Raw genomic sequence first — 14,450 nt, 5'->3', positions numbered from 1 at the left:
GCCTTCCTCCCACTGTCTGTGAATCAACAGCTATTAAATGAGTAGTGGAGTCAAGTGGCTCCGGCTAAAGCTCTAACTTTCTGTGAGTTTCTAGGCTGACACAACTGATTCAAGGGAATGAGGCTGAGGGAGAGATCTCCAGCGTGAAGAACTTTGGACTCATTTAAAAAAGTGTTAGACATCATTCATAGATATGGGTAGGGCCAGAGACCTTACACCTTAAATAAACTGCCAGGTGATACCTAATTGGTACCCTGACACTATGCTTTGGGTAGTGTAGAACTACACCACAAGCACTGGACGATAAAGGAATCAGCAGTAGCTTTTCTTTACACACTGTTTTTGCCATATGCAAATGATTCTGCATCTGTAGTCTATGACTTAAATAGCATTGCCATTCTTTCCTTTGTAGAATTTCAACGGTCTTCTGAAATATAAAAAAGTATATGAAGCACTGGTGTTGCAGCATGGTGGGTAAAGCTACCTCCTGCAATGCCAAAATCTCATATGGGTGCTGGTTCAAGTCTAACTTGTTCTATTTCCAATCCAGCTCCCTTCTAATGGCCTGGCAAAAGGAATGGAAGATGGACCCCATCATCCACGTGGGATGCTCAGTGGGAGCCCAAAGCTGCTAGCTTAGGCCTGGCTCAGTGCTGGCCTTTGTGGCCATCTGAGGATAGATGATCTCTATCTTTCTCTTTCTCTCTGTAATGCAGATTTTCAACAAATTAAAAAAAAAAAAAAGTATGACAAATATTGGAGCTAAAACTTTTTGAAAAGGAATGCATTTTAACTACTGGGGAAATAAGAATTACATTACACATAATGTTCATCTCCACTTGCAAGAGAATCAAGTACCCCAGTATCTCCAGATCGCTTAGGATTCCCAGTTCCAGAAAGCAGGAAAAGGAAAAGTAAAGAGAACATGGATATCCGAAATCTTTGACCTGAGTAAACTACTTATTAAACAGCAAACACAGGCTGCACCTCTGCCTGGCAGCCTGAATGAGCGTGGGAAGGACAGATAGGGAATAAGAAACAAACTCAGCAGCTAAGAATGAAGCCTGTATTTCACAGAACTACTTTATATTTTCCCAGAACATCAAATTTCCTAAATTTAAAGTGAGAATGACAGATTACCAATGGAAAAACAGACCATTGCCAATCAGGGTTCAGTACCAGGCCTTTTCTCCAGCCCAGCCATTCCTTGCCAGTCTCACCTCTAAGGGCAAGTAGGTGTGCTTTTGTTCCTGGCCAACTTGCAGGCAGGGTAGATGGGGATACTTGAGCTGCAGGTTGTATTTCTGCTTGAAATACTGTGCCACTGTGCACTCCACAGTCTGTCCACTCTCCAGCTGCAAGGGAAACCTGTTTGGGAGAAGGGAAGGGCAGTGTCACAACCCCAGCCTTCAGTTCACCTCTCCAGACTTACAACCATAGAAAGTCTCACATTAAGCTCCATCCTACCCAACCTCTTTGCGCACTGCTACTCCTGGGGAAACAGGTAACACAAGACCCCAAAGGATAAGCCGAAGCCTTGCAAGACAAGTCAAGCAAAGATCAGGACCATATCAGACTGATCTGCCTTTCTGATGCTGAGTCTAAACCCTGATACACAGTAGATACACACAGCCCAGCATTGCTTCAAGTCAAAAATGCTGGCGGCAATTTCTCTAGGAATAAGCCAAGGAATCTGGCTTCCTTTTCTCCAGAGGAATAAACTGAGAGGGGTTCTAACATTTATAGAAGCATAACAGAAACCAAAGTAATGGGCTTGTCCTACAGAGACAGACCAAAGAGGAAAGTGACCCCAAAAGTAAAATTAATAGAGTAACAACAGATCTGCCAGGAGGGGAATGCTAAATCCTTATCTCCCAAACAAGGCGAGTCTAGGCTTGTTTGGGGCAGGGATGGAATACAGAAGGAAAACATGCCTGAAATCTCAGCCCTCTTGCACAGAGACAGCATGGCTCATTACCCCTGCCAACTTACGTCTGATGGCTAGCAGGGCGGCGGGTAACATTACACACGCGGTACTTCCTCTTCATCTGTCCACAGTGGGTCACTTCCACCTTCAGGCCTGAGACACACACACTGCTGGTCAGGGTTGGAATAGTTTGCTCCTGTGCCCAGGCTGGGTCTTTCCCCTGAACATGTCCCAAGGAGATTGACTCCCTTTTAAGACTAAAGAGTAAGTAGTACTGGCTCCCTCCCCAGTGAGCTGGGTGCTCACCCTTGATCTCCTTGGTGAAGCGAACACGCTGAGAGTCCGTGAGGGGCTTGGGCTGTTCATCTATGTTCCTGATGTCCAGCACCTCACACATGAACTCAATCACGGGCTGTGCCTTGTAGAAAGCTGTGGCTGAGACTGTGGGGACAGGGTAAGCAGAGCTCAGCTCAGGTCCTGTCTCCCAGGGCAAATGGAGCCATTGGAATACACACACTTTTCCTTAGAGGGCATTGGGATGGGGGGGCAAGGAGGTGCCAGGGCTGTTGGAATTAGACTAGGATTGTGGTAATAGATCTGGGAGGGATGAGGCTGGGAGCGTGGTCACTGGACTTGGGGTGCCCCTGGCTCCATACTCTCCCCACTCACCATCAATGTTGAGCATCATCTTCCACATGGCTGGGCGCACAGACTGGTGAAAGCCGAACCAGACCTCGCGCCCACCCCCCAGCGGGTGGTAGTAGCCCTCAGGCGGTGAGAAGAAGGAGCGGCCCACAGGGGTGTACCTGGCAGGGACAGGCAGAGAACTGGTCCCTCGGGCACAGGCCCCCACCCTGTGAGGCATCCTGGGCACTGAGGAGCCCTGGCCTGGAAGGTAGGACACCAGGGCTTTAATGCCAGCTCTGATCTTTTACTGACTGCATGGCTGACCTTGTATGTCTCCACCTTCTCTCTGCCCTGCAGGGACAGATGGGGTGAGGCCCTAGGATATCTAAGGACAGGGCTAGGGCTGTCAACCATTTAAACACACATGGATACTTGCCTGGCAAATGGTAGGACTTAATTTTTTTTCTTTGGATGGCACATGATAGGACCCTAATATGTGTTCCTTCCCCTCTCCCCCCAACATCAGACATTAGTACCCAGATACTAACTATACTCAGTACCTCATAGATGCCAGATGTCTCATGGCCACATCCAGGGCTTGCACAGACTCCAGGGGAACAGGGATCTGGCCACTGACCAAGGCCTCATGAAGCATGCGCCAGCTCACAATGGCTAGCCACTTGATGGAGACCTTGAAGATTCGATCTTTTCCTTCCCCAGGGATTGTCACCTCAAAGTCAACCTTCAGGAGAGTAGAAGACGTGAAGGACTGAGAACACTTTGCCATAGACCAGCATTCTCTGCTCCAACCGTACCCTTATCCTTGCATTTGTCAGGATTCTGCTCCATAGCTGATGGGGAACACATCAAGACTTCACAGTTGGTCCAGCCCCTTAGTTTGAAGCCATCTTGGCTCAGCGCTTCTGTCACTCTCAACTATCAGGAAGTCCTTTAGTAATCTGTTTATTAGATTTAACAGCACCTACCCACCTATTGTTCTAAAACACACTTTCTCAGGACAAAATACCAAAAGGCTCTCTGGACCACTACATTCAAGATGGTCTATATGGCATTTTTCTACCCCAGACTCCTGACACAGTCCAAGGCTGACTCCCAACCTTACCCGTTCGTTGCCAATGGGCAGTGCTGTGACAGTATAAATGTTCTTCTTTCCATCATACACGGGCTTGCGATCACCAAAGATCTGAGGCTTGAAATGCTGGACCATGTATTCCACCACTTCCCTGTGGAGGACAGGAATGGCCTGTAGAAGCCAAGACTACCACTTCAAGCTTTCGGAAGGAATCCAATGCCCAGGCAATACCCCACCTATGATATTCACTGCTAACATCAACTCTACGTCAACATTCTTAAAATTCAATATTGTGGGCCCAGTGGCGTGGCCTAGTGGCTAAAGTCCTTGCCTTGAACGCCCTGGGATCCCAATATGGGCGCCAGTTCTAATCCCAGCAGCTCCACTTCCATCCAGCTCCCTGCTTGTGGCCTGGGAAAGCAGTAGAGGATGGCCCAAAGCTTTGGGACCCTGCACCCTTGTGGGAGACCCGGAAGAGGTTCCTGGTTCCCAGCTCCGGATCAGCGCAGTACCGGCCATTGCGGCTCAATTGGGGAGTGAATCATCAACAGGGGATCTTCCTCTCTATCTCTCCTACTCTTTGTATATTTGACTTTTTAATTTAAAAAAATTCAATATTGCTCTGAAACACCTAGGAACTGTTAAAATGCAGCTTCTCATTCAGCAGGTGTACAGCACAGTCTGCAATTCTATGTTTCTAACAGGCTCTCAGATACCACTACTGGTCCTCAGATCACCAGGCTCTAAGGGACCTAACAGAGTTGCTGTGCCTTTTGTATGAGAAGGGAAGGAGGCTGGGGAAAGAAGAGTTTGATCCCATGTCTTTCCAGATTTTAGGCTGTTCCAAACCCCAATATGATAAGGAAACAAGGCAGAAAGGGAAGCAAACTCAAATGGAATAGGAATAAACTATATAAGATTTGCATCTTCTCCATCTTTCAAAGTCCCTAACTCACTCATCCCAATGACTCTCTATTTATTATTGTTCCTTGATTTCATTTCCTGCCCTCCATGACTTAGATCTCAGCAGGTCCGTCATTTCTCAAAATCCCAACTCTTCCTAACATATTTGTCTCTCCACTTTCTGAACCAAAGTTCTTGACTACTCCCAGATAAAAACATCCAAAATGGTATCCTCAGACAACTGTAAGTACATGATTTCAATCCCAGTTAGGCTTTCACACTGCCTAGAAATCTTTAGCCTGATTACTCGCAACATTCACAGATGATGTTGGACCTGGGTTCCCACTTTCCTCTAATTCCAGAAGCTATTCTTGCCTGCTACCAAAAAGCAGCTAGAATATTCCTGAAGAGGATCACAGGCAAGCCACTCTCAAATTCCCAGGCCATGTATAAACATATTTGCTTATATTCCTACTATATATATATTTATTAAATTTTATGTTATACATACTATTTATATATTCATATATGCATGAATTTTTTCTCACAATTGCAATGCACCTTCCACTTGCAGTTCTTGACATATAAAATGTTGATTTTCATCAGAATTATATTTAATAATAGACTAAGATGATTGTTTATCGAATGACAAAGATATATAGCATTATGCAGGTATGTCAGATGAGCGCTATGATACCCTGCCTATGGGATATAAATTGGCACCTACTTTTTAAAAACTGGCACTATTTTACAACTTTAAACTGTACTGGGCAAGGCCCGGCATGATGACTCAATGGCTAAATCCTCACCTTACCAGTGATGGGATTTCATATGGGTGCCGGTTGATATCCTGGCTACTCTACTTCCCATCTAATTCCCTGCTTATGGCCTTTGAAAGGCAGCAGAGGATGGCCCAAAGCCTTGGGACCCTGCACCCATGGGGGAGACCCAAGGAAACTCCTGGCTTCAGATTGGCTCAGCTCCAGATGCTGGGGACATCTGGGGAAAGCAGCAGGGGACGAAAGATCTTTCTCTCTGTCTCTCCTCTCTGTAAATCTGATCTGCATTGGGTCAAAGCCTTGGGATCCTACATCCTTGTGGGAGACCAGAAGAAGCTCCTGGCTCCTAGCTTTGGATTGGCTCAGCTCCTGCTACTGCAATAATTTGTGGAATGAAACAGGAGATGGAAGATCTTCCTCTTTCTCTCTCCTTCTCTCCATAAATTTGCTTTTCAAATAAAAATAAATCTTTTAAAAAATTGTAGTGGTAGCCCATTTAGGCATGCATCCTTCTTAATTTTGTAAACATCAGCAAAAATAAAATAAGCTTATGTATCTGGCCAGCAATTCTGCTCCCAAGAAGGTCTGCTTCAGAGACACTCATATTTGAAATGCCAAAGTGTATCTGTATATAAAAATTCTCAACATCATTTTGTTTTCTGTAGACATTTATACTCAACATAAGTAAATTTTGAAAGATTTATTAAATAAGTTATAAACAACCATTCAATGGAACTTCTACAGAGCTCTGCAGAAAGAGATCTGTATAACTGATATACCAAGGGACTTCAAAAAGTATGCGAAAAATTGGAACTAAAAGGTAAATATTATGTGAACTTTTTAAAATCCCTTGTACTATTTTCCAAAATATGCCAATGGAAAAATGTAAGGCGCAGAACAAGGTCTATAGAGTCCTATGTATGTTTTTAAACTTCACTGTGTCGTGATGGAGTAGGCTATACTTCTGCTCATGGGGCCGACATTCCATATATGCACCAAGTTGAGTCCTGGCTGCTCCACTTCCAATCCAGTTGCTTGCTTATGGCCTGGGAAAGCAATAGAGTATGCCTCATGTCTTTGGACCCCTGAACTCATGTGGGAAACCCAGAAGAAGCTCCTGGCACCTGGCTTAGGACCAGCACAGCTCCAGCAATTGTGCCCATATGGGAAGTGAACTAACAGAAGGAAGATAACTCTCTCTTCCCTTCTCTCTGTAATTCTGCCTTTCAAACAAAATATATTTTTACCTATTTATTTTCATTTAAAATAAGAGAGAAAGACTTAGACAAATACCAGTCTACCATTTTCTATTTTCTGGCTAATTCCCCAAATGTCCACAATGGTCAGACTGAAGCTAAATACTCGGAACTCAGCTTGAGTCTCCCACTTGGATGGCAGGGAATCAAGTACTTAACCCATAATCTGCTGCCTGGCAAGCTCTGCAACAGCAGGAAGCTGGATGGGAAAATAAAGAGCCAGGACTCAAATCATACACTACAATATGGTATGCAGGCATTCTAAGCAGTATCTTAAACACAGTGCTAAAAGCTTACTTTGAACCCTGTTTGAAGAGTCACTATCTGAAGTGGGTTTTAGTCTAACAGATACCTGTGTCACACACAGAAGTACCTGGGCTCAATTTTGAACTCTGACTCCCGACTCCAACTTTCTACCAATGTACATGCTGAGAAATAGAAGTGATGGCTCAAGTAATAGGGGTTTCTAGCACTCTGGATTGAGTTCCCAGACTCTGGCTCCTGCCTTGGCCTTTACTCACACCGCAGAAATGAAATGGCAGACGGGAGCTCTCTATGCATCTCTTAAATTAAAAAACAAAAACAAAAAAGTTCTAAATATTTTACATTCATACATGCTTACATAAGCAACGAAAAATCTGAATGTACACAAAAGAATGACAATCATTGCCTTGGGAAAAGAACTGGGAGATGGGAATCAAGATACCAAGGAGACACTTTTTACTGCTACCCTTTCTATAATACTGCATTTTAAAAATACTGTACATACAGTCTTAAAATAAGTTAATTATAAAAGGAAATATGATTTCTTCTAACTTTAATCTCTTCAACTGTGTATCTCCAATGCTTTCCTGCCTCAGCAAGGATATTTTAGTCCTCCCCCTTGTCCTACACCATTTGGTTTCTTTACTAGATCCTTCTCATTTACAAAGTATCCATCTCTTGTTCTTAAAACTACTCATTCATTCACTCATTCCAGTATGCTGATATATGCTCTCGGCACTACACTCGGCCTTTACAACTTCTCTCCAGCTTAAATCCACGCTATCTGGAAAACAGCTCTCTGCTCTCAATACTCTTAGCACATTACCTTCCCTTCCTCCTTAACTCACTGCAATTACGTTGGTCTGAGTGATGTACTAAAACTGCTCTGACAAGAACCACCAATTCTCTTCTAATAAACTTTTTTTTTGCGTCTGCCTCAAAAACTGCTTTGTATTTGGTGATACTAACTACCCTCTGCTGATTTTTCTATTCCTTTTCTGTTTTGCTTTCAAGGTTCTGAGATTCAGGAAAATGAAGACTTCTAGACATGGTAGCTTGCAGGGGTATCACTCACCTGTTAACTCTGCGAGGACACTTGTCCGGCTTGATGTCCACCTCGTAGTGGTAGACGTCGATCTTAGGGATGTCCACTTCAAAGTAATTGGCCAGAAGCTTGATTGGTTTCCCCACAGTGCCAATGCCAGGCCGGCGAGGTGCCTGGAACACCTGCTGCAGGGGGGGCAGGTAGGCACCTGCAGCTACAAAACAAAGAGCCTAGTAAGGGTGGAGTCTGGCAGCTCCTCTAGAGAAAGCACAAGGCCTCTGAGAATGGGAAGAGGAGAGGCTTCCCTCCACCTGCTCAAGGACACTGAGGGCTTCCACTAAGTCAAACATCCCATCTCATGCTCTTTTTTTGTTGTTGTTGTTGTTATTGTTTTAAGAATCTCCCTCCAGTTGCAGAAATTACCTTTATTATCTATCTTAAATTTTCTCAATAAGTAGCAAGTTACCATTTACCATGACAGGTTAAGCAGGGAGGTGCTAAATATGGATCGCAGGAACAAAATCTTCTATTCTTTCCTTTAGTTTCAGACAGCTACCTCTGCCAGGGCTCTAACAGACCAAAAATGTCCTACTCTCTGTCAGGCAGGTGGTCACGTCACACATTATCATTCTGAAGGTAAAATGGCATCATCTTAGTGCTCCTCTGCAACAAAGGCAGGTAGAAGAATCAAAGAAAGCCAGGCTGGAGAGGGCAGGAACAGCCTTTGAAAAAGGACTAGATGGTTAGGATTTGAGAAAGAGAAAAATTTAAAGGATAGCTAGCATCTGAAGACTCCAGAGAGGAGAGGAACTGAAATAGGAGGCTGAAGAAAAGGCCACAACTAGAGGTCACAACAGAAGAAGGCTTGAAACGGGCCTTGGGAGGAGGGAAGGCTGGAGCTAAGGGTCAGGGGTGCAAGCTAGGACAGGAGGCTGCAAGGGGGTGGGTGCTGTGAAGCCACAGTGTGAGGGGCCAAAGGGTTGGGACAGAAGAAATAGTAATTAGCATGCTGGAGAAGGCAGAGGCACTGGCTCCCGGCAGAACACACATTCTCTCTACGACCCCACTGATTTCTTCCATAGGGACCGTGATGACAACAGCAGAGGGGACCTATGTGAAGACAGGGGAGGCCAGTTCCAGTTACTTCCTTCTCTTACGCCACCCACCTAACTGCTGCCTCAATCTTATTTTCTAGTTTGAGGGGTGGAGGGAGGAAGGAAAAAAAGAAACTTCCTAAGAGAAGCCTTTGTCCACTGCTACCATTGTCCTGGCGAGGAAGACCAGTCCAGGTGGGAGGAGAGAGGGATAACCCAGCCGCGAACCTCCCATTCTCAGAGCTTTGGTTTCAGGCAGACAGGCTTAAGGAGATGGGGCCTCTCCTTCCCTGGAGGGTCAGGAAGAGGTCAGAACAATTCAGGGGAGAGGCACACTTCCCAGAGTTAACCTGCAGTCTACCTCACCTCCAACCAACCTTGAGGCCCAGCCCCACTCTGCAGACAGGAAAATGGAGGCCCCACGTGGAAAGAAAAGCCCTTCAGCCCCACGGGGAAGTGAAAGCCTAACTACTAGCACCTGGCTGCGAACCCCAGAAAGAGAGGGTCAGTAATTGAGCACAAGTCCACAGACACAGGCATACTCCTGCAAAGAGGCACGCAGGTCCTGACAGCTCACCTTCCCTACTACTCACCCTCACTGCCCTCAACGGGAGCTGTGCAAAGGCAGGACTTGGGCTCAACAGACAGGAAATGAGTGAACAAACAGAACTATGGACACATCACGCCAACACACGAGTACCCAGACACGAGAACAACCACAAACTGTGCACAGGATTAACGTACGCCCTTGGGGGTGCAAGCTGGGAAGGCACCCTTTTCTCCTCCCTAGCTTTTGGAATCCATTCCCTTCCTTTCAGGCTCAATAATTATTTAAGGCCTTGGGAGAAAAACATTCCCCACCCCTGAGCTGGGGGCTGGGCAGAAATCACTGGGGATGGGAGAGAGGCAGTCAGGTCTCAGAACCTCCACTTCTAAGAAACAAGACTGGGCACACCCTCTCCTCCAGGGAGGCTCAGAGAAAACAGGGGAGCCCACAGCGCTTCTTTACCCCGAGGCAAGGGAAGGTGGGACAAAGGGGGTCACCTCTCTTCCAAGCCATCCCAGTTTGTACAAAGTATCTTCCTTTACCCTCCCCTGCCCCCAGCTTTTAGCCTGAGAAAGGGAGACACTTCCCTTCAGGCCCAGACAGGGACAGACGGCCACTTTGTAATGCAGATGAGGGCCCCAGCACAGAGGACAAAGCTCGGGCCTGGGGGAAAGGGGCGGGGCCCTTCCCTGCAGACAAAAGCAAGGAGGGAGGGGCCCTGAGGACACTCCCCTCTCCCCACCCCCAAGCTCTGGCTCTGGAGTTCAGGGCCCTTGCACTTCCCAAGGAACCAGACTCCCTAGGCTGTTCAAAAGACACAAACTCAGAGCTAGGTCAGCTGGTGTGTCAGCAAAGAGCAGGAGATCAATCTCTAGTAAGGATTTGTCGGTACCTGAATGGATACAAATTATTAAGCAATCACATAGGTTGACACTTGAGTGTGAGCCAATTCAATCAATAAACAGACACTCTGTGTCAGGGCCTATGGGTTAGGCATTCACTGGATTCAAAGCTAAACCAGACAGTGCCTCTACCCTCCAGGAGCTGAGAGTCCCAGCACACAGGCTTAGAACACAGCTAAACCAGAGACCACCTGCACACAGGCTCAGAAAGAGCCTCAGCTGTGTGTTGTCTCCTCAGGACACCACTCCACCAGCTCTAGCAAGGAGGCAGTCATGGAGTCCCTCCATCAGGAGCTTCTAGACCAAACTTCACTCACACCCTTCCAGGAGGCAAAGCCTAGCCACTAGGGTTTTACCTAGGCTATAGCTGACTCCCCATACCAGCTTCTAACCGTTTTCCTAGAAGTTTGTTTCTTACAACAAAGTCAATTTTTTTTCATCACTCCAGAGCCCTTCAGGAATGCATCAGGGTAAAATCATTAGCAGTCTGGAATGGGTGCCAGTTCTCAGCAATCCACATGGACCTCAGTGACCTCTGCCCTCACTGTGGTCACAGGTTGTTAGAAAGTCTTCAGCCTAGAAAACCAAGAGTGTTCCTGGGACTGGGAGAGCGCAGAGGGCGGTGGAGTCGGATGCTCCCTCTCACTCCAGCTTCTGAAGACCTACCCAGTCAGGAGAGAGGGCTTCAATTTGGGGTGGGGAAGTAATCAATAAGCATTTGTATGTCACTAAATGGATTACCTAAGTGGGCTGTTAAGAGCTATTTCCAGGGATGGGGGGGGGGATTCTTGCACTAGGTAAGAAAGTTCATGGGCCAAGTGGAAATCCTAGTCCCACCTCCAGACCACAGGAAGGGAGGTAATCAGAGGTGGTCTAACAGACTTGATGCTTCTCCCTTTGCAGAGTAAGAGTCCTGAGCCACAAAGAGGTACAGCCAGCCCAGCACCCATCCTGTGGGCTCCATTCCTGACTCAGTTTCTCCTGGGTTGCTTTTCTCTCCTTTTCTCCTGACTGCCTGTGCGCATAAAAAGCAATTAGAGCTGTGGACCCACCACGATGAACTGGACAAACACCACTTCTTCGAAACAGCTTGCTTAAAAGGCGAGTTCGACAAGAAACATGGTCCTAGCAGTTTCTGGGCTGCAGATGGGGGTTGGAAAGGAGGCGGGACATACCCGTGGGGCACAAGAGCCTTGAAAAGATTCAAGTCTGGGATCAGCCTGCAACCTCAGGAGACAACTCAACAGAAAAGAAAGGCAGCCATGGATTAAAGTTCCCACTTCTACTCCCTATTGGGCCAAAAGCCTGCCAGCCAGGCAAACCTCTTCCAGGTAGACCTGGTCCTGTCCTTGGTTCCTCAGGAACCAACACCAACTCAAGCCCCTCTCCCTGGCTTTCCTCAACCGTCAGAAATCGACACTTGGGCAGTTTCCCTCAACTCATTCTAGATAAATTGACTGGCTTCAGGGTAAAGTGTCCCTAAGACAGAAAGGAGGACGCTCCCATTTGCGGTGTGTAGCACTCTCAAGAGCGAACGCACCCCAACAGCGTGCTCCTTTCTCCACGCCAAAACAGGGCTGGGGTGAGGGGGGGAAGGGTGGGGATATTCGGGCAGCCACGCCCCCAGCCATGTCGGGCAGCCCCTTCCAGCTGCCACCTCCGCGCATGCTTGGGCGCCTCCGCTCCGGTTCCCCAGCCGCAAGGGGGGGAATCCCCGGGCTGGGTCCCCACCCACCACCCCCTGACCCTCATCCCGCGTCAGGCCCGGTTGGGGCGGAGCTCGCAGCCCAGCTCTGGTGCCTTCGCCCAAGGGACATTCCCTCAGCCCACCCGGGTTGAGTCCCCGCCCCGGCAGGCAGTAGCTCAGGACCCATCTGTGTTGCCCACCCCCTCTCCTGGACACCTGGAGCCCGCCCTGTGCCACCTGCCGGGCCTCTCCTTAGGCCTTCCCGGATCTGCCAGAGTCCTTCCTAGCGTTAGGGCCCTTCTCCCGGATGGATCGCCACCCTCAGGACTGCACCGAGCCTCCTGGACCAGCGGCCCCATCTAAGAGCTCTCTTACAGGGTTCTCCCCCGGAACTGCACGCAGCCCCCTGGAAACCGGGCTTCCCACCATCCTCGAAGAGCCCCTCTCCTCACTCGGGAGCCCTCCCTGCCATCGGGAACCATGCTCTGCGCGCGGGAGCCAGCTGGTCCTTGCAGCACGCACCGCTCCCCCTCCAAGGGCCCTTACCTGCTCCCGAGGGTCCCGCTTCCATCCCATATACCCGTGCGGAGGTCAGGCGGCCCGGAGACTGTGGAGTCCAGCGTGAAAGGCCTAGGTACCCCGCACTCTCGCTGCTCGGGCTCCCGGGCCGGGCTCGGATCCCCCCCCAAGCCCGGCCGCTAGCACCGCCGCCCCCGCAGCCTCCGTTGCCGCCGCCGCCGCGGAGCCTGCAGCAGCTCCCCCTGCGAGCACCCGGCCAGCTACCAGTGCGCAGGCGCGTCCGCTGGGCCCAGGGGGCGGACGGGAACGAGTCAAGCGGGGCGCTCCGACGGCAACAAAGGCCAATGGAGAGGGGCGGGGGCACCGGGGACCGGAGGCAGCGGCCTCTGGCGGTCACCGGGTCGCCCTGCAGCCCAGCGGGAAGGCTCCGGTGCCAGCGCCCGGAACCGCGCGCAGTGGCGTAAGTGGGGCGGGGCGACCCCCGCCCCCTCCAGCAGCCCAGGCTGTCTATTCTCCCAGACCTGCAGAAAGCCCGCGCCCTTCTTCCGGAGCCATGCACCCTTTACGGAAACCCCACCTCATTCCCAGGTCCCCTTACAGTCGAGCACCCCATCATGCAAGGGTCTTGCCTCCTACCTCTCTTCCCAATCGCTCTCATCCTTCAAGCCCTGATTGCAAAGCGACTGCCTCGGCCAAGTCTTGCTCTGACCCCAGTTACTGAACTCACTGACGCCACCCTCTCTTCCAGGCCATGCGCTGGGCGCAGAGACCACAGATATGTAAAAGACCCTGCTACGCCTGGAGGATGTCACAGTCTGCATTTAAGTGCTGCTCCAGAACTTCATCTGCCCCACCTGTGATGCACCTGCCCCCCTTCGTTCTCATCTACAGCTCACGCCTAAACTACCAGTCTGCTTCTGTTCTCACCAAGACGCTTTTAAAATGTCAGAATCCAAAGGATGATTCTCGGTTATTTTCTCCCACAATATCTGAAGCTACCTCTCCCTTTCTAAGACTTCTACTTGGTGTCAGCATTTTGTGAGGTCTCCTATTACCTCAGGCCTTTTATTTTTTCTCAAGGCACCCCTTTTTCTTTTGCCCCATTAAATAGCTGTTCGTTGAGTCTGCAAATCCAGCTGTGTTTCCACTCTCTATTCCTCCATCAAAAACCTCATCCATTCTTAGGGCCCAACTTTCCTTTTAAATCTCCATCTCCAGCCACATCTCTGATTTTCAACTCTGCTGGACAGCTCCACCTGGATGGCCTCCTAGCTTGTCAAGTATCAAGGGTCCGAATCACACCTCTATCCCTACCGCTACAGCCATACACCCTAAAACCCTTGTCCTATACTTCTCGTCTCAGGGAATGACACCTTCATGCCAAAAGGACAGCTCCTCTGTCATCTTCCTCCTATTTCACTTTTGACCACATTTTGACAGCTCTGCCTCCTAAGCTGATCTCCAGGGACTCCGCTGCCATTTTCCTGGTTCCTTGAGCTGACCTTACCTCATATTGTGCCACAGCATCATAACCACTTCTGTGCTCGTCTCACAACTTCTGAAAACGTCCTCCTATTGGGTCTGCTGCAGTGATGGGATAGTGACAGAAGATCCAGCTGTCCTATCTATTCATTCATGCCTACTCTTCCAGTAAGTTTGGGTATATCTGAATCAAATAAATGGCATCAACAGCTCTTAGAAATAGCAAGAGCCCTGTCCTGGTAAACTGAGCTAAGAGTTCAATCTAACCTACGAAGAATGTTTTACAATATTCACTGTAGTCTTATGAGTTATTTTTGTGGAAAAT

At 48.7% G+C, this 14,450-nt stretch overlaps 1 protein-coding gene across 2 annotated transcripts in view; it reads right to left on the bottom strand.

Moving 5' to 3' along the window:
* The window catches only part of AGO1 (argonaute RISC component 1), a 36,657-nt gene extending 23,758 nt beyond the window's left edge, over positions 1–12,899 (bottom strand). The window contains exons 1-8 of one of the 2 annotated variants that reach the window (XM_040974198.1): positions 12,671–12,899; positions 7,925–8,108; positions 3,678–3,798; positions 3,115–3,296; positions 2,597–2,733; positions 2,234–2,368; positions 1,993–2,080; positions 1,221–1,368 (exon numbers count right to left, since the gene is read on the bottom strand). In XM_040974198.1, the coding sequence (XP_040830132.1) occupies positions 1,221–1,368; positions 1,993–2,080; positions 2,234–2,368; positions 2,597–2,733; positions 3,115–3,296; positions 3,678–3,798; positions 7,925–8,108; positions 12,671–12,695 (1,020 nt within the window). In that variant the 5' untranslated portion in view covers positions 12,696–12,899. The remainder of the gene's footprint in view (positions 1–1,220; positions 1,369–1,992; positions 2,081–2,233; positions 2,369–2,596; positions 2,734–3,114; positions 3,297–3,677; positions 3,799–7,924; positions 8,109–12,670) is intronic. The other variant, XM_040974197.1, reaches the window with a different exon arrangement.
* Positions 12,900–14,450: the final 1,551 nt, after the last annotated feature.

Source organism: Ochotona curzoniae, unplaced genomic scaffold (assembly GCF_017591425.1).
Source record: "Ochotona curzoniae isolate NIBS_2020 unplaced genomic scaffold, NIBS_Ocur_1.0 contig_2404, whole genome shotgun sequence".
In the NCBI taxonomy this organism is placed as follows: domain Eukaryota; kingdom Metazoa; phylum Chordata; class Mammalia; order Lagomorpha; family Ochotonidae; genus Ochotona; species Ochotona curzoniae.
Note: the sequence above shows the minus strand (reverse complement) of the source record. Positions and strands in the feature narration are given on the sequence as shown.